Source organism: Panthera pardus, unplaced genomic scaffold (assembly GCF_024362965.1).
Source record: "Panthera pardus isolate Hobbes unplaced genomic scaffold, ASM2436296v1 HiC_scaffold_7, whole genome shotgun sequence".
In the NCBI taxonomy this organism is placed as follows: domain Eukaryota; kingdom Metazoa; phylum Chordata; class Mammalia; order Carnivora; family Felidae; genus Panthera; species Panthera pardus.
This window is the reverse complement of record NW_026527002.1, coordinates 18,403,377-18,429,438: the sequence shown is the minus strand read 5'-3', so window position 1 is coordinate 18,429,438 and position 26,062 is coordinate 18,403,377. Positions and strand designations below refer to the sequence as shown.

The window sequence follows — 26,062 nt, the reverse complement described above, 5'->3', positions numbered from 1 at the left end:
TCATTAACAAGTTCCCTCAGGGAACCTACATTCTGGTATGCATTACGTGTAGCCTTGACTTTCTTTCCCTGTTAACGGTCTGAAGAACCTGACTCCAGCAAGCTTTCTGTGTGGGAAAACAGAAACTCCTAATGCCAGCTCTTCCTACATCTGCTTCTCTACTATAGTGCGGACCTGTCCCCATCTTGTTTTCAACGACATTTCTTCACCCAGACACAAGGCAAGCTTGCTCTCCCTCCTTCAGAATCTGCCCTCAGCTCACTTTCCAGTTCTCAACCTTGCTTAGGGAACTTTTGAAAGGCAAAAGCTATATCCTACACTAGTAATTATTTTAAATCCCAGCCTATGTACTCTAGCTCAGTGCCACTCAAAATGTGGTCTGCAGACTTAAGAATCTGTCAGCAAAAATTTAGAAATTGTATAACAATTTACATTGTCTCAACACCCAAAGCATTCAAGAGCATTTGTTATATTGACTAGGTTACAGACCAGTGCAGTAAGTCACATGTGCTGTGAGTCACAAAACAGTCATGCACAGTATGGCCACACAGCAATAAGTGCCATTTGAAGGTTAGGTTGTCAACTATGAACCAAAAGTGTATAAAAATTGAAAACAAATGCAGGAATTTGTTTTTATTCAAAACTTGTCATCTCTATGGTTATTATAATTATTAATCAAAATGATGGTTTAACATTAAATCAGAAAAATAAAATTGGTAATATTTATCCATAATTTACAGATGATACAGACAATACAATTTCATTGGATTTTTGTTAAGAAATTCCTCTTAAATCTTGTCTTCTCTTTCCATCAGCATATCTCTGCGAGATTGGTTTTCTTCTACTGTGTATTAAAACAGGCAAAGAAAGAGTTTAGGTGTACATCTTCCCCTGCAAACTACACTGACATTCCAACCTAGATTAGTTACTAAGCAAGAAACTAGCTCATTTCTCACATTAAAAGCTTTAAATATCAGTATATGCAGTGTTGTTCAAAGTATACATAAAGACATTGAATATGGGGAAATCACAATTTCACTCATAAATTCTATTTTTGATTGCAGAATAACAAGAATGGCTTTACCAGCAAGCCTTTACTACCTGCCTAAAGAATCTGGTAGCATTCAAGATTGTAGTAAGGCAGAGCTGAATGCCATACTTTCCATTTAGTTTTTAATTACGCAGTGTATAAAAAGTTCCTGCTTCTATTACTATCATTGAAGGTGTTTAGAAGTGTTCTGCCATCTTGTCCACACCAGAACTGGGCAGCCATCTTTTCTGCCTTTGGGTTCAATCCAGGACTGGAAGCACAGCAGAGGCTATACATCCTTCTGGATAGTTTTCCACCATTGCCTCTTATCCTCTTAGTTTTCTGGGGTGAAATCGAATACAGTTATCTGGTTTATTCTCAGGAGTATTTCTGTGCACAAATAAGGCTCTTCTGGCTCCATTGTGCATAGCTATTTTAGGCAAGTTCCCTCTCTGTCTCATTGGGAGACAGTTTCCTTCCTCCCACATTGGGCGGTAAGGTCAGCTGCCCCAACACAAGAGGACCTTGGAGAAACCAATGGGTTTCCTACAGATATGATATTTGTTACTCTTTACATTAAGCAAATAATGAAGACTGTACAAACCTCCTCTCAGGTAATACAACAGCTGATGAAGCATCACTATCTCCAGTGGATAAAGAAGGAAATCAAGGCTCAGAGTTATTAACAATTTGCTGTAAGTCATACAACTAGTCAAGGGAAGAGGGAGGATTGGAATCCAGGTTTAACTGACTCTCCATCTTCTGGTATATTAATGAAAAAGACAATTCCAAGATCAGTAGCCCTCTGTTTCTTCTTATTCATATTAGTGCAGAAATCCCATATTTACTTAAACTAACCAAAATTCTTTGTCCTATGGCCCAAGTGTCACTTAGTCTATTAAGAATATTTCTGTTTTTGGGGTGCCTGCATGGCTCAGTCGGTTAAGTGTCCAACTCTTGATTTTGGCTCAGGACATGATCTCATGGTTCATGAGATCAAGCCCCGAGTTGGACTCTGCACTGACAGCACAGAGACTACTTGGGATTCTTTCTCTCCCCCTCTCTCTGCTCCTCACATGCACAAAATAAATAAATAAACACTAAAAAATATTTCTGGGGCACCTGGGTGGCTCAGTTGGTTAAGCGTCTGACTTTGGCTCAGGTCATGAACTCATGGTTTGTGAGTTTCAGCCTCATGTCGGGCTCTGTGCTGACAGCTCAGAGTCTGGACCCTGCTTTGGATTCTGTGTTTCCCTCTCTCTTCCTGTTCCTCCCCCACTTGTACTCGGTCTTTCTGTCTCTCTCAAAGATAAAGATTAAAAAAAAATTTTTTTAAAAGAATATTTGTTTTTTTCTCATTTGGCTTATAGGAAATGCAATGAATGTCATTAGATCTAAAGACATTAGATCTTAAGACTTCCATTGTGTTTTCTGAATGTGTCTAATTTTATATCTGAGTTCACTGATGTCTCAAGTAGGTGAAGTTCAAAGTTTATACAAACTGAAGTGTATCTAAGAAGCTGCTAACTTATTAATGTATACACAATTGTATGAAATATGCTATGAAAGGAACAAAACTATAGGCATTTAATTTTGCATAACTAGTCTTAATCTGAATAGACAAATGAAAATATCCTAAGTTAGTATTATTCTACTAAAATATTTTATCTTTAATTATAATGTATCATTATTATAATTATATAATTTTAATTATATATTTTTTGTATAATATTACATAATATATATTTCAATACTTTACTTTGAAATTTGATGCAAAGAACATGGCTGATAATGCATTTTTATGGCTTTTAAAATGTATGCATGCAGATGAATTCTCCTTCCTTGACAGTATGTAATATTTGACAAGGTGCATTCATTACAAGGGCAAAACTACATTAGTGAGTTTGATTCTCTAGAGATACTTCCTTTCGTTTTCAAGTAGCAATAAGATTCAACTATTTTAGTCCCTTTTGCCTTTTTCTTCCCTTCTGGTCTTTGTCATATCTTCTTTTCTAGTCCTACAGCTATGGACACATCCCTTTGCAGAGAAAACAAACCAGAATGCTCCTTGTCACTTCAAAATTCTCCCTTTTTTTTTCAAAGAAGATTTCACATGTTTGTGTTGTACTTAACTCTTTAATTGTAAGTAATTAAACTCGCATTAAATCATTTCCTGAAGCCACACACATTAATACTGAGATCATTTGCTACCTCGGAGAATCAATGGAGCACTGCAACAAAAGCGTACTCTTTGGAGCTGGAAATATCTAGTTTGAGCCTTTGCCCCTCATTGCCAGTTGCCTGACTTTGAGCAGTTCAATGTATGTATGGTACTATCACCTGGGAAATCTCAAGCATTAGTTTGCTTTTAACTATTTACTTCTATGTGAGTGCCTCCAGCCTAGTGGATAGAGAGCTTCTTGAATGTCAATCCTCCATATGAAATCCAAATCAATTTAGTATGTTGCCACTTTCAATCCTGAAGAAGCTTCTCCTCTTGTTTCCTCACTATATCAACTAATGATCCAGGTGTCCAATCCAGTGTATCTCCAACCCCCCTATACGTATTCGGTGAGGAAAACCTTTTACTTACTTTCCACATATTTCTAAAATCTATGCCTTCCTCTCCATCTCCATTTTTATCTTCTTAGGGTTAATATCATTTGCCAGAACTATTTTAGTAGCTTTCTAACCAAGCTTTCTGATTCTAATCTTATTCTCACCCCTAATTTATCTTCAATGGTACCACCAAGGTGCTCAGTTTCAAATGCAACCCCTCAGTGGCTCCCCCCTGTGCTGCTTAGAACTCACAAGCACCCCAATTACATGCTTAAGCTTAAGCTCTTCAGCTGGCATCTCTGGTCCCCCTCCTGACCACGCCTCCTGTCTCTTTTCAGCCTTGCCTGCTGTATTGCCCCATTATGGTTCTGCAATGTCTCTGTTCATAATGGTCCCTCTCACTGAGAAAGCTTCCCTCCCCTCCTTCACCTGGCTCAGGAGCCGTCCTGTGTCAGAACTACCCCATCCTGAGCTCCTTAGTCTCTTCTACGTGCTCCTAGTCTGTGTTTCTGGGCATCCTGTTCCCTCCCCCATGGTTTTAGTAGGGTATTTCAAAATAGCCTATTTACCACATTCACTCTTCCTCTCCCCTCAGATTCTCAAGAGCATACTGTCTGGTTTATCTCTGTATTCTTAATGCTATACACATTCCTGCACTTGCGTATAAGTGCACGATAAATACTACTGAACCATTAAGAATATTCTCAAAACAGAATGGGAGTGGCTAGGAAGACCCGTTCAACACAGACATTACAGTCCATGCCATTCTCCAAATGTTCTGTTGAAGTCATCATGATGTCAGTCAGGAACCCACCACCATTTATATTCTGCGTCCTGATTTGGTTGCCCCAAATTTTCACACATACAAACACTCGTTAGTCATCTATTAATAGGTACCTTATCAGCAATGATAAAAGAAAAAGACAAAGTGAAAAGGAGAAACAGATACATAATGCATGATGTGATAAATGTTAACTAACTCAGGGGAGGTGGGAAGACCTCTTGCAGGGGTGAATTTTGAGGTGTGCCAGGAAAGATGGATAGGAAATGGCCAAAGCAATTTAGTAAATTAGAGTCATTCTGGCTGAAATTAGCAAAAACCAAGCAAAAATATATTCGGTTTTCTTCCTGAATGACCAACAGAATGTCACAAACTATAGAAGATAAAATTCTATAGAAGGTAGAATTTTGCCCTCAGTTGAAGTTGGGTGGTCCATGTAACTAGACAGCTAATTTTATAAACATAATGTTCTATTCTTCACACAAATCATGATCTCCTTAAATCCACATTAATTCCTTTTAAGTCATGATTATGTCTTCTGAATGAAAAGCTCTAGGCCCACACTAAATGTCCTGACTGCTGTAGGGACAAAGCTTTGAATGGGTAACTTATACTCAATCATTCACCACCTTATGGTACATCCACCAAGCAAAAGAAGTATGAAATGTCAGCAAAAAGGAACTGAACAAAAGCAATAGGAAACAAATCACTGAAAGAGCTTGACTAGAATGCCTTGAATATAATTTTTAAAGACTGTCCTTGTGATGAGCTAGAAATGTCAGCAGGGTTAAAAATAAAAATCAATCTTGCTTCCATAAGCACTGACAAATTCTTCCTCACAGAGTATATTTCCCTAACTGATTCTTCAGGGTACACTGATTTTCTTTGTGACACTTTCAACTCTCACTTATTCAGAAGGAAATTCTGAGCAAAAGGAAAAGGAACTTTGATCTTCCCTTTGCTTTGATGAAAACAATAGCTTTTTCTTTTTCTTTTTTTTTTTAACTTTGAGATAGAGAGAATTCTCTTCAAAGATTCTGGAGGACCATGGGGGAAGGGAAGGGGAAAAAACAGTTTCAAACAGAGAGAGAGGTAACATAAGAGATTCTTGAATGAGGAGAACAAACTTAGGGTTGATGGGGTGGCAGGGAAGGGGGGAAAGGGTGATGGGCATTGAGGAGGGCACTTGTTGTGATGAGCACTGGGTGTTGTATGTAAGCGATGAATTATGGGAATCTACCCCCAAAACCAAAAGCACACCGTATACACTGTATGTTAGCTAACTTGGCAATAAATTAAAAAATTAAATAGTAATAATAATAAAATATTTTTAAAAGATGATTTTAAAGATGATCTGCTTCTACTTGTCATCCAAAAGATCTATTCATCCTTGATAAATATTATCACAATGAAGGACTTATAAAAATGTGAAAACACATAGTTAATCCTAATCTCATTTGCTGCCCTTATCAAAAAATTGCATTAAAAATTCCCTTAACATAACATAAAAATAATTAGATGTAATTACAACTTCTCAAGAACAATGAACTCATCTGAATACAGACAAGAATAAGTACAGTCCAGATAAATTAAAACCTAGATGCATAAATATATATTCAGTCGTATCACATTCTCAGAAGTTACTGATGGCAAAGTTTAATAGAATTACAGTATTTTTCAAATAAAGAAGAGATGATATGTTGTTCTCAAAAGTGTCATTGTAATTTCAACTTATCTGTTCTTGTCCCATGTGAAATTTATGAACCTTGGCTATGCTGATGAGTTTCTTGAGAGAAGTCTCCAACAGAGTCAGCATCTGTACCCTTCAAATGGCCCTACATTTTTTGGATATAAAAAGAAGTAGACTGGAGACTGGAATAAATTCAATAAAATGCTAATTGTACAAAAATAGAAGACCATTATATTGCAGTTAACCTGATTTCCAATTCAATTCAACCATTTTTACGGTGCTTACTATGTACCAAGCACAGTGGAGAACTAAGACCTTGTTGCCCTCATATGTATTGAGCAAGGCAGGTAAATAACCCTCAAGTCAGAATAAAACAAATGAAATCAAAGAAGTTGTTAAGTTTTAAAAAAGAAAGTGATTAATTTCAGCTAAGGCTATAACTGAAGGCTTCCTGCAGGAAGATAAATTTCAGATGGGTCTTAAATAATTATACACTTTCAACACATGGAAACCGAGCTAAAGCATGCCCTGGGTGACAGCTGGCTTAAAAGAAATTGAGGAAGAACTGTTAGTGAAGGAAGTACAGAAGGGATTCTTTTCACACAACTGTCTCACACCCCTCTCCCTCTTGAATTCCAGCCTCCATACACTATATAATTTCTGCCTCCCCCTTCAGGATTTTTACACATGCTATTCCCTCTGCTAGGAAATACCCCTTCTGCACACCTTTATCTCTCATTTCCTGCCCACTAAACACTGCAAGTCCAACTCCTCCTTCAGATCTCTGCATAAATGTCACTTCCTCAAATCATTCATTCCTGAAACCTTCAACCATCTTCCCATCCAATTAAGACTGATTCCCTTCTTACACACTTGCATAGCACCTTACACATTCCCTACAAGGTTTTTTACATATTGCTATAAATTGTTAGTAAAATTTTTTTTCATGTTTATCATAACCCACAGGCAAAATTTTCCTGGAAGGCTGCAATCTTGTCTACTATGATTCCCCCAATGTGAAGCGCTGTCCCTGGTACTTGGTGGGCATACTGGATTTGTCGAATAAACGTCCAGCAGTTTCTTTCGATTTACACTGTGTGAGAATCTGGCACTTAAGTATAACTTATATTCTGTACATGTTAAATCCTGTATACATATCATATATAGAAAAGGAGTCTAGAAAATGCTTAAGTCATATAAATGACTTCAAATTTTTTGTAGACTTAGATGTTTTCTCCTGCTATTGAAGAATCACTTCTAATATGAAACAAAATTTACAGCCTGGAAACTGTATTCATAATCTGAAAATAGAAAAAAATTGAATATACACATTTAGTTTACAGCTTGTCTTAGAGAAACAGAAATATAGTTGCATCTAAAATATTAAAAAATGAAATTTGGTTGAAGAACAGAATGAAAAACAAATATGTAACTGCTACAGAGGAGATAAATATTCATCTGGAATATTTCCAGTTAATCAAAAAAGAAATCACATCACCTAATAACTCTAGAAGCTGCAGCTTTATAAAGAAAAACAATTGTAGGACAAAGGCATTATTTAAATTCTATTCAGTGTTTTCTCTGCCTGTCTCTCTTGCTCTCCCTCCTCTCTCTCTTACTGTCTCTCTCAGATTTTATTAAATCCATATTCCTGTTGATTTAAGGTAGCTTCCACAGTTCTATTGATAGAACAACCAAAATATTCCATTTCAAGCCTGGATATACTTTTGGCTATCTAAACAAGGACTAGGAAATAGTGTTTTATGGGTTGAAGGCTCTGAGGGAAGAAAGAAATAGGAATTAGGGTATGTCCTTATAAGCACAGATGGGGTGTAAAGGCTTAGGTCCCAATGTTCTTTATTTTCTTAGGCTGTTTGATAGCTGTACTTAAAGACATAAAATGGCAGTGAGTCCATGCCACCCTTCATATCTATCTTATGCCAGGAGAACATATTCACTGACATTTTTCTTCCTCAGAGGTAGAGAGAAATGACACATTTCGTGGAGGTGCTATCATGGGGATACACAAACACATACATACTTCTCGCCGGGCATTTCTCAGTTGAAAAAATTGGTCAAAATATATGGCATTGAGATTGGTATTCGCATAGCATTTTTTTCCCAACAAAAATAAGATATCCATTTTCCTTCTGCTTGTTATATAAAATACATTTTGGCTTTAAAAAAAACTTGCTTTCCTTAAAGAAAATTCTTTATCCACAGAGGTATACCTTAAGAGAATATATGCTTTAAAAAATTTTCTTGCCTTATTTCTCTAAAGAGATGTATTTACATTTAGATATCCAAGATTATAAGCCCTAAAAAAATTCAGTCTAAAGCTATCACTTCACAAACATAATACATGATCTCAATAACTAATATACAACTTGCTTCCTTTTATTTTTGTTATATTTTACTGTTGACTTTATACTGAAAATAGTATTTAAAAAATAATTATCTAGACCCCCTCAAACTGAAAGGAGTACTTAAATACACAAAATATTGTTCACATTTATATTACACTTTGTCTCACTGGTCACCAAGCAGTGCGGTATTTTTTGCCAATAAGCAGGATACATCAAAATGAAAGGGTTTGGTAATGATAAATTATAATTATGTAGGGCAGGAAAAAATGATGCTAATGGGGAAGATGGCTCATGGCCAGAGGGAATAAAAAGGAAAGCCTGAGGTAGAAGACAGAGAATAAAATAGCATGAGGATGTTGAAGGTAGGAAGGAAGATTGCCCTTCCTCCTAAATTTCTTGATTAGAATTTCAGAGTCAAACACTTTATATGCTATTATTTATTTCTTTTTTTTTCTTCTCCAAATTTTTATTTAAATTCCAGTTAGTTAACATACAGTGTAACACTAGTTTCAGGTGTGCAAGTTAGTGATTCAGCACTTCCATACAATACCCAGTGCTCATCCATCGTAAGTGCTCTCCTTATTACCCGTCACCTGTTTAACCCATCTTACAGCCACCTCCCCTTCAGTAACCCTGTTTGTTCTCTATAGTTAAGAGTCTTGGTTTGTCTCTCTTTCCCCTGCCCCATGTTCATTTGCTTTGTTTCTTAAATTCTACATATAAGTGAAATCATATGGTACTTGTCTTTCTCTGATTGACTTACTTAGCTGAGCATAATGTTCTCTAGCTCCATCCACATCATTGCAAATGACAAGATTTCTTTTCTTTCTGACGGCTGAGTAATATCCCATTGTAAATACATATACCACAACTTTATCCATTCATCAGTCGATGGACATTTGGGCTCTTTCCATAATTTGGCTATTGTTGGTAATGATGCTATCTACATCAGGGTGCATGTACCCCTTTGGATCAGTATTTTTGTAGCCTTTGGATAAATACCTAGTAGTGCAATTACTGAATCTCAGAGTAGTTCCATTTTAAACTTTTTGAGGAACCTCCATACTGTTTTCCAGAGTGGTTGCATCAGTTTGCCTTCTCAACAAAAGTGTAAGAGGCTTCCCCTTTCTCCACATCCTTGCCAACACCTGTTGTTTCTTGTGTTGTTAATTTTAGCCATCTGATTAGTGGGAGGTGGTATCTCATTGTGGTTTTGATTTGTATTTCCCTGATGATGAGTAATGTTAAGCATCTTTTCATGTGTCTGTTGGCCATCTGGATGTCTTCTTTGGAAAAATGTCTATTCATGTCTTCTCATTTTTTAAGGGGATTATTTGGGCTTTTTTTGGGTGTGAGTTTTATAAATTCTTTCATACATTTTTTATAAATATTTTGTACACTAACCCTTTTCAGATGTCATTTGCAAATATCTTCTCCCATTCCACAAGTTGCCTCAGTGGGCTTGAGAAAATCATAGAAGACATCAGGGAGATGTTACATGGTATTATTTCCTAATAATCAGGTTGAAATCAGTCAAGAACTTTGTCTGACTTGGCATTGGAGGGTATATTTTAGACACAGCTATTAGACATTTCTGCTGCCTCTACCTTGTTCATAGGGGGTAACAGCTAAATCAGGGTGTTTTTAGGCAACCAGCATCAGGGTTATCACGCATATGGCAAAGACCCCCCAAGTGCATTGGCTGATCTGTATTCCTACAGAAACTCGAACAAGAAGGGCCAGAGCAGCCTGCTGGTAATGAATTACCGCCTCACGGAAGCTTCAACCATTTTGGATATTATTTGCAACAGAAATATGAGATACAAATGGACAACAGTCACTAAATAAAAACTTTCCAAAGACTCCTGGATTGTACTTACAATAAAATCTACACCCCTTACAATGGCCCACAGCCCTACATAACCAGGTCTCTACAAATATCTCTCAATATACATCATCCTTCTTTTTTTTAATATTTATTTTTGAGAGACAGAGAGAGAGAGAGTGAGCACAAGAGCATGGGGGAAGGGGCAGAGACAGGGGGAGACAGAGGATCCAAAGCAGGCTTCATGCTCTCAGCGTGGAGTCTGATGTGGGGCTCAAACTGATGAACTGTGAGACCATGACCTGAGCTGAGGTTGGATGCTTAATTGACTGAGCCACCCAGGCACCCTCATGCATCATCCTTCTTAATGACTAGAATCCTCCTGGCCTTCTTTGTCTTCCTCAAACATGATAAGTTAATTCTCATGATTTATGTACATCAGTTCACAGTTTTGAGAAAGACTTTCCCCCTGATTTTGGCAAGGCTGTCTCCTTTTGATTCAGTCTTCTGTTCAAATACCACCTAATAATTAAGTCATCCCTAACTACCTCCTCTACATGACCGACCTCCTAGTATGGCAACTTGTTTTAGTTGCCATAGTTTAGTTCTTCATTGAACTGTTGACTATCTCCAATAATTTGTTTATGGATTCATTTGTTCATTTTCTGTTTTTTTCAATTTCATGAAAAGGGAAACTTCATGGACACTGAATGAACAGTTGATGGTACAAACTCAGAGCAATTGGGGGCACTTGATAGTACCGGACACCAAAACTTAGTAACAGAGAATTTGTTTTCAGCATATTATGTTCACTCCAGTCACTAAGCCAGCCTAACACAGAACAAATAGTATAGACTCTAAATTAGAGAAAAAAGGCCTGTGATTTAAATTTTGATTTTACTACTTATTATCTGGGTAAACTTGTATAAGTTTCCCTTAACATGGAAATGATAATATGGAACTTACCAGTTTTGTTAAATAATCCACATAACTCACCTAGAATTGTGACCGACTCAATATATTCTTAAAAATTGGTAGGTATTATGGCTATCATCATCTTTAAAGTAGTAAATTTTTGCACCTGTTCTTTGTTGTTCTAGAGACTATAACTAGAATGAAATCCATTATTCCCTCTTGTCGAGCATCCTTACTTTGTTCCTTTTGTGACAGCTGATTGGTGTGGACTTCTGTGATGCTGAGCCCGCCCAAGAATGGGCACGTGACTTGGGTCTGGCCAATGAATGCCTCCTCGGGTCTTTTGGTGGAACTCTCTGTGGAGGAGTAACGGGGGTGGACACATTCTCTTCTTTGACTGCAACACTGGTCTGCAGTGACCATCTTTACCCAAATGTGTAACAACAATGAAGCCCACACAGAGGAAAAAAGTACTAAGAGACAGGGAAAGAAAGCCGCGCCCCCCACCCAAGACCATATCCTTGGATCTAGCTGTGCCTAACACAGCCAGCGCCACATGCCTTGAATATACCTGTTACATATGCCAATGCATTATTTTGTTTACACCAGTTTGAGTTTGGTTTCTGAAACTTGTAATCTAAAGAATGCTTTCTAAAAAAAACACTAGTTCATTTATTTATGTTTGTTGGTTTGTTGTAAAAAAAAAAAAGGCCTTTTCTGAGGTCTAATTAGCAAATAAACAAAGTAACATCAAGAATGATATGGTTTTCAGTGAAAGTGTTCAAAAGGCTCTGGGTTATAATGAACTAGAGACACCTGGGGGTTATTTTTCTACAAAGGATAGTAACAGCCCCTTTAAAGAAATGGTCAACGTTGGTCTGTAGCCCCCAAAACCAAAAAAAGATTGCCCAAGAGTAGTTTCAGAGTATTTATGATTACAAAGTAACAGGAAAAATTAAGGAAGAAATTAACAGCCTTATTCAAGAAATAGGCAGGAAGAGAAGGCATTACTGGAAGTAAAGAGGAAAATAATTGTCTTCCTGTGCAAAGGAAATCTAATATGCAACAAATAGGATATATAGCAGCTAATTACTGACAAGAGCACCAATTAGTCCTGAGGGGTTTGTGCTTTTGAAAATGTTTTCTCTAGAAAAGATACATGAAAATGTTTTATGTGAAGAGGATAGCATGCATTAATACACATATTGTTTATCTTCATAAAAAATCTTAAACATCAGGTACCTGTTATATGTGAGTATCCATTATAATTCTGGTTAAAAATACAAAGATCCACAGGGGCATGAATGTTAGGTGACATCCCCACTTCTCTCTGGCTTGTTGTATCTAAATAATTTCATGCAACTCAACATACATTTTGGAGAACTTCTTATGCAAAATACTTTGACAGACACCATGGGAAACACCAAGATAAATGTATCCCTCATCTTTTTTTTTATTATTTATTTTTGAGAGAAAGAAAGAGAGATAGAGAGAGACAGAACACTAGTGCACAGGGGGGCGGCAGACAGAGAAGGAGACACAGAATCCCAAGCAGGCTCCAGGCTCTAAGCTGTCAGCACAGAGCCCAAAGCAGGTTTAAACTCACGAACCAATGACATCATGACCTGAGCCCCAGATGCTCAACCGACTGAGCTGCCCAGGAGCCCCAGTGTATCCCTCATCTTAAAGAGCTAATCATAAAATAAAGATGAGAGATCTATACACATAACGGTATCATCAGGGAGAAAAACAGAATTCCATAGTAGTCATAAATAAAGTAAAATGAAAGACCGGCAGAGTGGTTGGACATTTATTTAGCCAAGGGCAGTGCTTCTGAAATTTGAGTGTGTGTGAGAATCACCTGCAAGGCTTATTATAACCCAGACTGCTGGGTCTACCTAAGATTTTTTTTTTAACAAGTTTGCAGATGGCACTGACATTGCTGGCCTGGGGGGTCATCCTTTGAGACCTCTGGAATCTAGGGCACCTGGGAGCTCAGTGAGTTGAGCATCTGGCTCTTGGTTTCAGCTCAGGTCATGATCTCATGGTTCGTGGGTTTGAGCCCCACATCGAGCTCCATGCTGAAGGTGTGGAGCCTGCTTGGGATTCCCTCTCTCCCTACCTCTCTCCCCCTCTCAAAATAAATAAATAAACTTAAGGAAAAAAAGTAGTATAAAATATTTTTTATAAACAGAACTCTGGGATCTAGGGAATTGGTTTTCAATTCCAGCTGCACATCAGAAACTCCTAGGAGATTTCTAGACAGTCTAATGCCCAGGCCTCATCCTAGCCCAATAATAAAAGAAAAATATTTTATTAAGAAGAGCATACTAGAGCTGGACATTGAATCATTGGAATAGTAGCTTTATAAGCAGCTGGAGATGGAAGACCAGATGCTAGGTGGATGGTGAAAAGTCATGGAACAAGGAGACTACGGTGCATGATTGGATATAAGGAGAGTACAGCATGGCTGGAGCACAGGCGGAGAAAAGAAATCTCAGGTCAAGTCATGAAAGATCTTGACTGCCAGTGTAAGGAGGTTGTGAGTCCTTTTGGGGACAATAAGAAATCACCAAATCTTTTGAGCAAGAAGAGTGACACAGTAAGATAGATAACTTAAAATTATTATCTGGAAGCAAAATCCTGAGATTAAAACAACATGGGGTCTTAGAGACAGGAGATTGGTCAGATTGACCAAGACTGGGCAGTGTTACTCAGTGGACACACCATTTAAGAATTTAAGATGAACTTTTTTGTTTGTTTTTTCTTGTGAAAGGAGTCAGTACATTATATGTCTTTGAGAAACAGTGACCTAGATGAGAGAGTAAAGTGGGGGCAGTCCAAGAGACATTTCTGTCAGACTCATCAGGATCTCCAACTATATTTTAGGAAGGAAGAGAAAATGAGAAGCCAAAAAGATACTGGGGGTTTTGAGGTTGAGAGCTTCAGAAGTGATTAACGTGACGGAAGAAAAGTAAAGAACCTACGGAAAGGGACTGTGTGAGGCAGGGGAAGCAAGAGAAAACATCTGTGGTGAAAGAGCCTACCCTTCGTTCATACAACGAGAACGAATACCTCTTCCTGTCAGGAATTTTAGGAATTAATTTATCTTCATAGTCTCGCCATATTGTGGACAAAACCAAAAAAATGTTACAATAGTTATAATGTAATACGAAATAAAACATAATATAAAAACGATTTTTGAATCATTAAGGCTTAAGGTAGAACAAGAGTATTTTTTCTCTTAAAAATAAAAGCTGTAATCTGTAAGTAATTTAAAAAGATAATCTCTTCGCGGAATAATTCATCAGGTAAGAGGGAGTTATATATGCTAATAATTTGTTGAAAGTTAAAGTTTGAATTGTAACACATTTCCCTTTCACTTACTGTGACTAATCTTCCCTGCCATTGGTTATTTTGCCAGTAACACTATTTTTAGAGGGGGGAAAACAGCAAAATCGAAACATTAATATATGTATTTGAAAGTAGATATTTTTCCAATACCAAGTACATGCTGTGACATAGCTTCTGTGTTAACCACATTCTTCTCTCACTGTCAGGATGCCAGGTGTTTAATGGTACATAAAGGAGCCCTATTTTATTTGCCCCTAATTCACTGAAACCTCCTAGGGGACACCAGAATAAAATATCAATGCTTTTTCCCTCCCTGCTAATGATCTAATAAATATTTAATTTTTGATCTTCTTCAGCAATTAAGACAACAGCATGAAAATTTTCAAACACTGTTTTTCGATTTTATTTTCAAAAAGTGTACTTGTTAGAATATTTGAAATATTAAACCTTAAATAAAAAGACATCATATCAGAAGGAGTATCATCATCAATCATTTAATAACGCATATGTCAAGACCTCTATTGCTCTGCTCTTGTCAAAACACAAACACTTACCTTCTTACTTTAAAAAAAAACTGAAAGATTACATACCTGAGTTTCTGGTTATATTGTTTGACTTTTTCCAATGAGGCTGCATTTATCTGGGCTTGAAATTCTTCCACCGAAACATTGTCTCTATAATAATACCCTTCCATGCTCTCCAGTGCTGTGTAAACAAGTAAATTACTTTTTAACGTGATTTTATAACTCAGTTTCTCCACATTTACTTTAATCTTACTGATTATTAGTAAATGTATTTAAAACACTGAATATGACCACACATGAAAGAAACTATCTTTCACCAGTCCAAAACTGAATGAAAATCATTCTTCTGCTCTAAAAATAAATATCAAACATTTGGTGATTATATCTAAGTTGGCAAAGATAATTTGTAATTTAAATTGTCTTCTACTTTTAAAACATTTTATATACATTCTTTGTGAAGCTAAACTCAAACTTCACATATTTATATAGATAAGCACACAAATGTATATATATATATGTACATACACACACATACCTATGTACATTGCATATATACGTGCATATGTATGAGAGGCAGAACTGTGTATTAACATACATAAGAGTAAAAATGTTGAAACTGCTGCTCTCCGTGTCTATTCACATTCTCTTGTAGTTGCAGTTAAATCATGAAATATTAGTGTAATAAATCAGAAGCATAGATAATCTTAGAATACTAGCTTTACTACAATGCTTAATTTAGTTAATAAACATAAACATATATATAACTTTCCATTAATTTTAAACATCTTTTGGTTAATATGGATTTCTTTCTTAACTAACATTTTTGGTTAAGTATTTCTTTTTTTAATACTTATTTATTCATTTTTGAGAGAGAGACAGAGAGAGAGATAGAGAGAGAGAGAGAGCACGCATGCGCGCACGCGCTAGTGGGGGAGGGGCAGAGAAAGACAGAGGGAGACCCAGAATCCAAAGCAGGATCCAGGTTCTGAGCTGTCAGCACAGAGCCCACGTGGGGCTCAAACTCACCAACCATGAGATCATAACCTGAGCCGAAGTCGAACGCTTAACCGACTGAGCCACCCAGGCGCCTCAAGTATTTCTTTTTCCTTTAAACTTTTTGTGATGGCACTTTTAACTTTTGCAGAAGAAATGAATCACAAGGAAGTGCCTAGAAATACAACATCTCCCACAGAGAGGTTGCCAGCAACAGGAATGGCAATGGATCCAATTTGGAAATTTAAATGATTTCCCCTTGAGATTATTGCCACTGATAAACCTCAGTTTTCAGCAGACTGTTTCAAAATTGATAAAAAAAAATAATCTTTCAAACTGCTAAATGCAATAGCTTCTAAATTAAATAATACATTTCTTCAAATTGACAGAAACTTATCACCATTTTGGGGACAAAAATAGGAAACTCATTATTAACTTTTTTTAATGGTTCATGCTTTTATTTAAATTCCAGTTAGCTAAGATATAGAGTAATATTAGTTTCAGGAGTAGTTAGTGATTCATCATTTACATATAATACCCAGTGCCAATCCCAGCAAGTTCATTGCTAATTTTTGCTGTGCTGCTTTCTCAACTAGTCAGATTTCCACAGCAATGAAGAAACAACAAACCTTTAGAGTATTGCTCAATTTGAAATTTAAAAAATGGCATTATTGGCCTATAATTGAGAAAAACACTTATGGAAAATTAGTGAGAATGCTGACTACATTTGCTTCAGTTACATGATATCAATTTGGGAGCTTGTTTCAAGGATTGCGTGTTTTTTTCCTTATGAGTTCTGCATTAATTAGAATATTTGCAAGTGGTTCAGCAAGCTTCTGGTCCTGAATACACACAAGAAAGAAAAGGAAGTCTTCCCGATAAAACAATCCTCACATAAATGCCATGTTCACTTCCATTAATGAGATGTTATTTGTGAGAGGCAAATATTCAGAGGATTCAGTCATCCTTCAATGTGAATTCCTCTTATTAGTTGTAGAGCTAATAATGAGAATCTTTGCATTGAAGTAAAACCACCACTTCCACTCCTTAGTAGCTGTGTGACCTCAAGCATGTTAATTAAAATCCAAGATCCTCAGGTTCCTCATTTGTGAAATGGAAAATAAGAGTACTTACTAACTATGATTCTTGGGAAATAAATAAATGAAATAATAGCATTAAGAGAACCCATGACTATTCTTTTCATTTACTCACTGTGTTTTATATATTAGGCAACATGCCCAATGCCCCACAGGCAATATCTAATTCAATTTCCAGGAGATATAGATTATGCATGAGTGTGCTTAGCCAAACAGGAAGGTTTGGGAACTAAGAGGAGGGTCCATGCAAGGACACTTCAATTTGTGATTTAAGATCAGAAAGACTGGAAAGGGTATGGTAGGAAGGAGCAACAGGGAAAGTAGCAGTCAGGGGTGGGGTGGGATGAATAAGAAAACACCTGGGGTCTAATTTTTACAAACGTCATTTTTTGTTGTTTTTTTTTAGCAATTTTTTGTAAAGTTTATTTATTTATTTTGAGAGAAAAAGAGAGCAAGCACATGTGTACAAGTGGGGAGGGACAGAGAGAGAGAGAGAGAGAGAGGGAGAGAGAGAGAGAATGAATCCCAAGCAGGCTCCACACTGTCATCATAGAGCTCTATGAAGGGCTTGAACTCACAAACCATGAGATTATGACCTAGCTGAAGTCAAGAGTCGGACACTTAACAAGCTGAGCCACCCAGGTGCCCCTATAAAGTTCTTAATGGCTCAGTTTTGGCCAGAATGTCCAGTCCTACTCTAAAATCTTATTGCCATCTAAAAACAAACTGGCATTTTTATGACATTCCTTGGCAATATTTCCAAATTAACAACAGATAAAATTAACAATTACACAGAACTTTTTTAAAAATGGGGAAAATGTATGACAATTTTGCCGAGTCTCAGCAAAATGTTATGGCAGATGTATAGGGTTGTGAGGAAATGAACAATGACAAAAGAGGAGTTCTATATTTAAAAACTAAACTGTATAGCAAAGAAGAGGAAGGAGAAAAACATTCTCAATTTTAGATGAATACCTTGGTTATTTATTGTTATAAATACAAGAAAATGGGATAATATTTTGCCAAATTCAATTTCTACACTCAGCAAAAGTATGTTAAATACATAATAATGTCCAAATTTCCAAGTTTGGCCTCTTGTCAGCATTTGCTTGTCTAGTTTCCTTAATTCCTATCTAAAGAACAATATATTTCTTAGTAGTAGTATTGACATATTTGGTTGAATAAATATTTAATAGCATTTAATTAAAAGCAGTATTGAAAATACGATGAGTTTCTTTGTTTGCTTGTTTTCCTTCTACCCCTTCCGAATTTGAGGAAGCAAATCATCCCATCAAACTTAGGTGGTCAGGAAAATGGAAATTAAATTATTCTAAGACTGAAAATGAACTGAATTTCTACTCACTCAAAATACCTTTCAAGGCTTTTCCAAGAAAGGGACTGACCAGGAAAAATACAGAATATCTGAAGAACAATTTTAAGAATTGTTTCAACAAACTAACACTCTTTCCTGACAGCATGATGACACTTCAGTGGTTAACTAATACACGACAAATGCACCGGCCCCAGTTGGTCAGAATTCTTCAGAACTGGTCACAGTTTTCATGAGGAAAGCAAGTTTTATCAATCCTATTGAGACCAGCATGTGGTTGTACTGCCCTTTATTTTTTTAATTTTTTTATTATTATTTTTTTAAATATATGAAATTTATTGTCAAATTGGTTTCCTGTACTGCCCTTTAAAGAGGGGTGAGCTCACATGTTTACAGACCGATTCTAACATTTAGGAAATCTTAATTCTGGGAACTGTTCCTTCATTTATAACACTACCAGGTATTTATCCAAAGGTTACAAAAATACAGATTTGGAGGGGTACATGAAGCCCAAATGTCCATTCACTGATGAATGGATAAAAAAGATGTGGCGTGTGTGTATATACATATATATGTACATAATATACACATGTTATGGAATATTACTCAGTCATCAAAAAGAACGAAATCTTGCTATTTGCAACAATGTGGATGGAGCTAGAGTGTATTATGCTCAGTGAATAAATCAGTTAGACAAATACCGTATGATTTTACTCCCATGTTGGAGGAGAGGGGAAGACAGGGAAACAAACCATGACAGACTTGTAAAGACAGAGACAAACTGAGGGTTGATGGAGAGAGGTGGGTGGGGGGATGGGCTAGATAGGTGATGGGTATTAAGGAGGGCAGTTGTTGTGATGACCACTGGGTGTTGTGTGTAAGTGATGACTCACTGAATTCTACTCCTGAAACCAGTGTTGCACTCACTGTATGTCAACTAACTAGAATTTAATTAAAAATTTGGGGAAAAAGTTATTTAATGTTTCAATTTCAAATACTGTATAAAACCCACAGAGAATACAAAGGGATTCATCTTTTAAAGGACCCAGAGTAGGGTTTTGCAAACACTCTAAAAAAAAATATACTCGAATGAAGGCAGATTAGAAAAATGACAATATTTGTAACAAAATGTTCCCTTTTGTTTAAAAGAGAAATGCTGGGGGTGCCTGGGTGGCTCAAGTCGGTTAAGCATCTGACTTCGGTTCAGGTCATGATCTTGCAGTTTGTGGGTTAGACCCCCCACGTCGGGCTCTGTGCTGAGAGCACGGAGCCTGGAGCCTTCTTTGGACTCTTGTGTCTATTTCTCTCTCTGCTCCTCCCCCGCTCACACTCAGTCTCTCCCTCTCTCTCTCAAAAATAAATAAAAACAGTATAAAAGAGAAAACACTATATACTGGAATATTTTTTAAATTTTTAAAAAAATAGAAGAGAAAATCCTCAAGTTTCTGGTTGATTTTAATTATTCTCTGAGAACAGAAGGACACCCTGTAAAGAAGTAAAAGTCAGCATTTACAGTTTGTGGTGCCAGCCTTTTTCATAAGGGCTGAAAAACAAATATACACAAGAGTGTTTGTGGAGAAAGGACTGGCATGGTATGTCCTATCTAGTGTAAGGAAAACCACCATTAGAGACCCAGGAAACAAGTACTTATCACTACTTTACAAAGAAGAGATGCCATATTCTAGGGCACAGTATAACTAACATCAAAGACCTTTATGTGATGCCATGTCCCTAGTACATAGGATACATGGGTGTGGGAACCAAGAGTGGAAGTAGAAAGGTCCCTGCTTAGCATCTATTGAGGGTTTAACTGTGTCCTCCAAAAAGATAAAACAAAAGTCCTAACCCCTGGTGGTTGCAAATGCGACCCTAATTTTCATACAGGGTTTTTGTAGATATCATCTACTTAAAATGATGTCATACTGGATTAGGGTGGCCCAAATCCAACAACTCCCGTTCTTATAAGTGTCCACCTTATTGGGACAGAGACACAGAGACTGACACATTGAGGGAAGAAGGTTGTGTGAAGACGAAGGCAGAGGCTATAATTCTTGCGTCACAAGCCAAGGCATGCCATGGACTTCTGACAGTCAGCAGAAGCTAAAAGTTAAGGAAGGATTCTTCCTTAGAGTCTTACAAGGGAGCATGGCCTTCGGGCATCTTGATTTCATACATTTAGCCTCCAAAACGATGACAGAATAAATTTCTGTCGTTTTAAGTCACAGAGTTTGTGGTAATTTGTTACGGCAGGGCTGGGAAACTAATACAACATCAGTCCCAGTGCGTCACTTAGGGATGTGTGCTTCCCATCCCTGAAACTTTGGCTCCATGGGTTTAAAAGGTCCTGATCCCCAAAGTAGCCCACTTTCCCTAGAAGACAAGGCAGGGGTCCCACTGAACATCAGCTACAGTTACCACCTGAGCACTGTAGGCCCCTGGTGCCAAGGCATCCAGGAAGAGAGACCACCATCTTGGCAAGGCTGGTCAACTCTGATCATCTTAATTGTGGGGAAGTAGGTTCTACTTATATAAATGGGTTAGAAAAAAAACAGTGTGGAAAGCCGCCACCATGGGGTGAAAGTGTCTCAGGTGAGCTATCAAGATATTGTACTGGGATCACGAGCAACTTGTTGTATCACCTGCAGGAACTTACTTTCCATCTGATGCCCATATACCTTGATCACAAACGCCACTTGCCCCCTAGACTCTTTGCTTCTTACACACACAAGTTAATGATAACTGTCTGATTGTTTTCTCCACCTTCACCACGTGTGTAAGATCTTATTTTCTTCACTTTCACCATGTGTGTACGACCTTGTGCACTCAATAAATATGGAGAGGAAACCCCTGTTTGGGGTTCTTGTCTCCTCCTGGACATTAGCCTCTCTCATATTCAATTTTGCATCTGCTCTCTTGCCGGACAAGAGAGAACTCCAGACTCATAGTCTGCAACACATAAGGAAGTAGGGCTATTGCTATATAATGAGGGCAGGAAGGAACATGTTTGGCACCCAGTAATCCACTTGGGTCCCTCTTGGTACTTCCATGTCTAAATTTGACGGTAAATGGACAAATGCAGCAACCCTGGCCTGAAGAGGGCAGAATGAACAGGAGGGTCAGGCCCCCCGGGGATGGAAGTCTTAGTCATGCCACTGGGACCAGAAAGTTGAGGCTGAGAGCAAGGATGATCCACAATGGATACAGAAGAGGGAAAATGGGCATCTTTGGCAGCTCCAAGACCAGCTGCAGCAGCAGGGGTTATTTCTCATCCCATTACCATGCTTCTTCCCCAGGAAGGGAGCCCATCAGAGTCACAAAGGAGACACTCCTACTCTTGACCCAAATGGATCTGAGGGTACAGGGTGGACCATGGCAGGTCGCTCACTCAGATTCCCTTTTAGAAAGGATGGGCTTGTTGCCTAGCTGTTGTGGTTGCCAGAAGACAGCCCTCAGCCATTAGCTCTTTAGGGAATCTTCAGTCTTTGCTGAAGAAAACTGTCCCACCGAAATCATTATCTCCTAGAGGCAGCCTGCCTCCTCATGACTTAACAATGCAGAAGTGAAAAGGCCCTACCCCATCGCCCGGTCTCCCCATATCTAGAAATGTTGAACCTTTGTGAAATGGATCAATCTAATTAAGCAAGGATTAACTGGATAATTGCACAGTGCTTCATAATCTACGTTGACCTGTGCTTCCTCACTCCCGGTGGACTTTAGAATCACCTTAAAGGGGTACCTGGGTGGCTTAGTCGATTAAGCGTCCGACTCTTGGTTTTGGCTCTCAAGTCACGATCTCACAGTTTTTTGGGTTCAAGCCCCGTATCGGGCACTGCAATGACAGTGTGGAGCCTGCTTGGGATTTTGTCTCCCTCTCTCTCTCTGCCCCTACCCCATTCATGCTGTCTCAGTATCTCTCAAAATAAGTAAATAAACTTAAAAAGAAAAAAAAAAGAATCACTGGTAAAGCTTCTAAAATATACTGGTATCTGGGCCTTATGTCCCAGAGATTCTGACTTAATCAGTTTGGTGTGGAACCAAGCTTGGGTATTTTCTAAAACCTCCCCAAGGTGATTAAAGTGCAGCCAGTATTGAGAACCAGTGAGAAGCAGCAACCAAAGAAGCCAATGGGAAATGGGCAGAGGAAGTGACCCTGAATATCTGTCTATCCTCCTTACTCCCATTTTCACCAAGTTTATAGTCACTTGCTTTATCTCATCAAGGGCTTGGGGATCCCCCCAGAGTTAATTCCCTGGCCTGCAGGAAGTACTTAGAGAAGACTGCTTTTGTGTGATCTTTTCCTTCTAGCATTTTGCTCATGCTCTGTGCTGGCTTTCCTGTTTAGCTGTTTCTGTGATCTTTATCTTGTAAATCTGTATCACTTGTTTTGTCTGCCTCGATTCCTGTTCTCCTGCGGGTCTCCCCTTGAGTGATACACGTTCCTTAAAGTGTATCCTGCTTGCTTCTGGCACTAGAATTCCTGATCTCATAGCTGGTCCCATCTCTGCAGCGAGCCCCATCAGTCAGAGTGCCCTCCTTCACCAAAAGGTCTATTCAGGCAAGAAAAATGGAAGAAAGCAGTATGTTTGCTTCCTGTTCTAAGTATATGGTACAACCGACAACTTCACAAGGGCTGACAGAAATAATTTTCCCAGGAGGCTTTCAAATTCGTCTCATTTTTCTAATTTTCGTATTTGCTAGCAAAGACCAATAATGTACATATGTACACCTAAAGCTAAAACCCTTTGAATAAACTTCCATCTCCGGAATAGACGCCATTTGGAATCTCTTCATTTACCACCACTTTCAATTACCAGATGGTAATCTCTATTCAAGCTGGTGTTGAATTTCCTGGGCTTCTCTCAATCTGATGAAAATAGTCAGAGCGACTAATAATGAATCCTCATGGGAGTTTTAGAAGTGCAGAGGAACTTCGGCAGCCCCTTTAAATAAGCAGCCTTATCACTGACACTGTTCTAATGAGACAAGCTGTTTTCCAGTCTTCTTTACCTATCTGTGACCTCAACTGCAATAGTATTTCCACTGTTGCTTTTTCATAGTTCATTGCTGTGTAAATATTAAAACCTAATGTTAGCTAGTGTTCCATTACATTTTAAAAAGCAATACTCTTTTCACTGAACTAGTATGTATTTAGGGGTTTTTTTTTTAATTAGACTTAGTCATAATTATAAAAGAGAGGTTACATGGAAAATACTCTTCCTTTTCCTATGAACATTTGCTGTTGGGTATGAATATTCAGCTATTTATGGCTGATGTGTCACAAATGTAATAATTTTTTTAGAAAAGATGCAAAATGCCATCTGTCATCTCAGTCATGATTTCAAAGGCAGAATTTTTAAAAAGAGGAGTAAAGGAAAGGAAGTGAAGAACCTTTTAGGCTAAACTATCCTCCCAAGGTAGCTCCAAAGGTCTATTTCTGCTCAGTTTCTTTTTATTCCCCCATTCCTTTCCATTACAGACTCTTGTATTGTCTATATGGACCCTACCACAGTCCTCCAAAAAAAAAATGAAAATACCTTCTAATAAACTCCTAAGATCTCTGCACTGACAATTTCCTCTGCTTCAATGTATTCTTACCAAGTATCTGAGGCAGCCATTGTTTTTAAACTATGGCAATCAAAGGAAGGGCAATCTATCTTTTAGAATTACAATATGCATATGGTACAAGAATTTTCACTTGGCCATAGATTTTGATTTCATTTGCCTGTCTGTTCTTCAGTTACAGAGATTAATTTTATTTCTCTACTCTTCTCATTTTTTATTAGAACATAAAAATTCCACAGCAAAACTGATGCAGTTCTTGAAAACTCAATAGAAGAAAAAAATGAAATCCTCCATGGACCTGCTCAGAGAAATTGATATAATCTTGTGACCACAGCATGAGTTAAAAAAAAAAAAATCATAGACTAGAAGAAACTACACTAGAATAATCTGGACTTCTAATCAGTTTGGGGCTGCTTTTGTGCCTCTGGAAATAAAAAAGATCCAGGATCTTTCCTTGGGAACCAGTTCACTGAAAGACTCTTACTCATGTTAACCTTAATTTCTTCTATTGCAGTTAAAAAAACTCATTGTTCATTTGCCAAAACAATTTGTTTATTTATAAAAGGAATATATTTTTACTCAGGGTAAAAACTCAAAGAATAAAAAATCATCATCAATTTAATCACCCAATGATACCAAAAACATTTTATATACATTTGATTATATACATACTTGGATTACATAATTGAGAATGGAATATAAATTTTTTGTAACTTGCATGTGTACATTGCCAATCTTTTTCTATCTCATAAAAAAATTTTAACCATATAATTTTAATGGCTCTACCATAATTTATTTGAGCCAAATTAATTTATCTGTATTATTTAAAGCACTCATGTCTTGTTTCTCCGTTATAAATACTGTTGCAGTCCTATTTGGTAAATATTTAAAACTAATGTTATTCTTTCCTTAATAAACATTCGCAGAAGTAAATACATTACCTAGGTACTGCGAAGGAATTTTTGAATTAATGGAAAAAACAAATATGATGGCTACAATTACACGTATTTTTAAAAATAAAGATAACATAATTTAAGTACATGTATTAAAAAAAGTAGTTTACCTTGTGCAAAAAGAACAGGATGAATTTTAAACCCTCCTCCATTTTTCAAACGTTGAGGCAGCTGTTCAAAATGATAACTATCAATGTAGAAGTAAACTTTCAGAGCCTGCCGACTTCCTTCCGCTTGATATGTAAGAGGAACATCTAAATGACATTTAATATTACATTATTTCCAAAAGTCAGGTTATGTTATAAAGTGTATTTGTTAACTTTTTAAAAAATCTTGAAAATTACTAGAAACTAATATAAATATATGCATATTATATATAATGTATTATACTCATACAATATACTTGACATATATCTCGAGTTCAGGTTAGGCAAACTTACAGCGCTATTCAGTGAAAGTATTAAATCAGATTCTTATTAGCTAAAGCAACAGATTTATTACTGTACTGTATATAAAATTCTACAATAGGAAACTCCGTTACACTTTGACACACCAGATGTCTCACTTAACTAAATGAGAAGTTTAGTTACACATGGTTTGGAATCAGAATCTCCCAGGGCAGCTGCCTCATTCATATTTTAGTCAAAATGAGTCCTTTGGGTACAATTCTTAAGTAGTGTACAAGAGATTGGGTACAGAGCAACCATTATCAAAATTCGCATGGGTTTTGCAAGTTCCATTCCCTGAGCACCAGATCAAAAACCTATTACCTCTGTTGATGCCCTACAGTCATTAGAAATTATCTGTCCAAATTCTTTTAGTTTTCTCAAAGATCTTAAGTTTAATTACTCAAAAACAAAAGCAAAAAACCAAACCCAAAAAACAACCAATTTGAAAAGCTAAAATGATGCAGGAGTATTTCATAGTGCTATCATAAATACTTCTCATTTTATGTTACTTATCCAAGACAAATAACTTTCATTTCATTTAAAAAGAATGTAAGATCTTCCTAAGAAGCTAGAATAGTCATATTAACCAAGTTAAAAATTAAGGCAAAAATATAGTAGAAATTTTAATACAAGT

At 37.2% G+C, this 26,062-nt stretch overlaps 1 protein-coding gene across 5 annotated transcripts in view; it reads right to left on the bottom strand.

The window, feature by feature from the left end:
• Window positions 1-26,062, bottom strand: part of PREX2 (phosphatidylinositol-3,4,5-trisphosphate dependent Rac exchange factor 2) — a 292,133-nt gene that overhangs the window by 59,234 nt on the left and 206,837 nt on the right. For all 5 annotated transcript variants that reach the window (XR_008419975.1, XR_008419974.1, XR_008419973.1 and 2 more), the window contains 2 exons: window positions 25,090-25,233; window positions 15,111-15,225 (listed from right to left, as the gene is read on the bottom strand). Coding sequence is in view for 2 of the 5 variants with exons in the window: in XM_019453224.2 (XP_019308769.1) it covers window positions 15,111-15,225; window positions 25,090-25,233 (259 nt within the window). In the remaining 3 variants the exon portion in view is untranslated. The remainder of the gene's footprint in view (window positions 1-15,110; window positions 15,226-25,089; window positions 25,234-26,062) is intronic.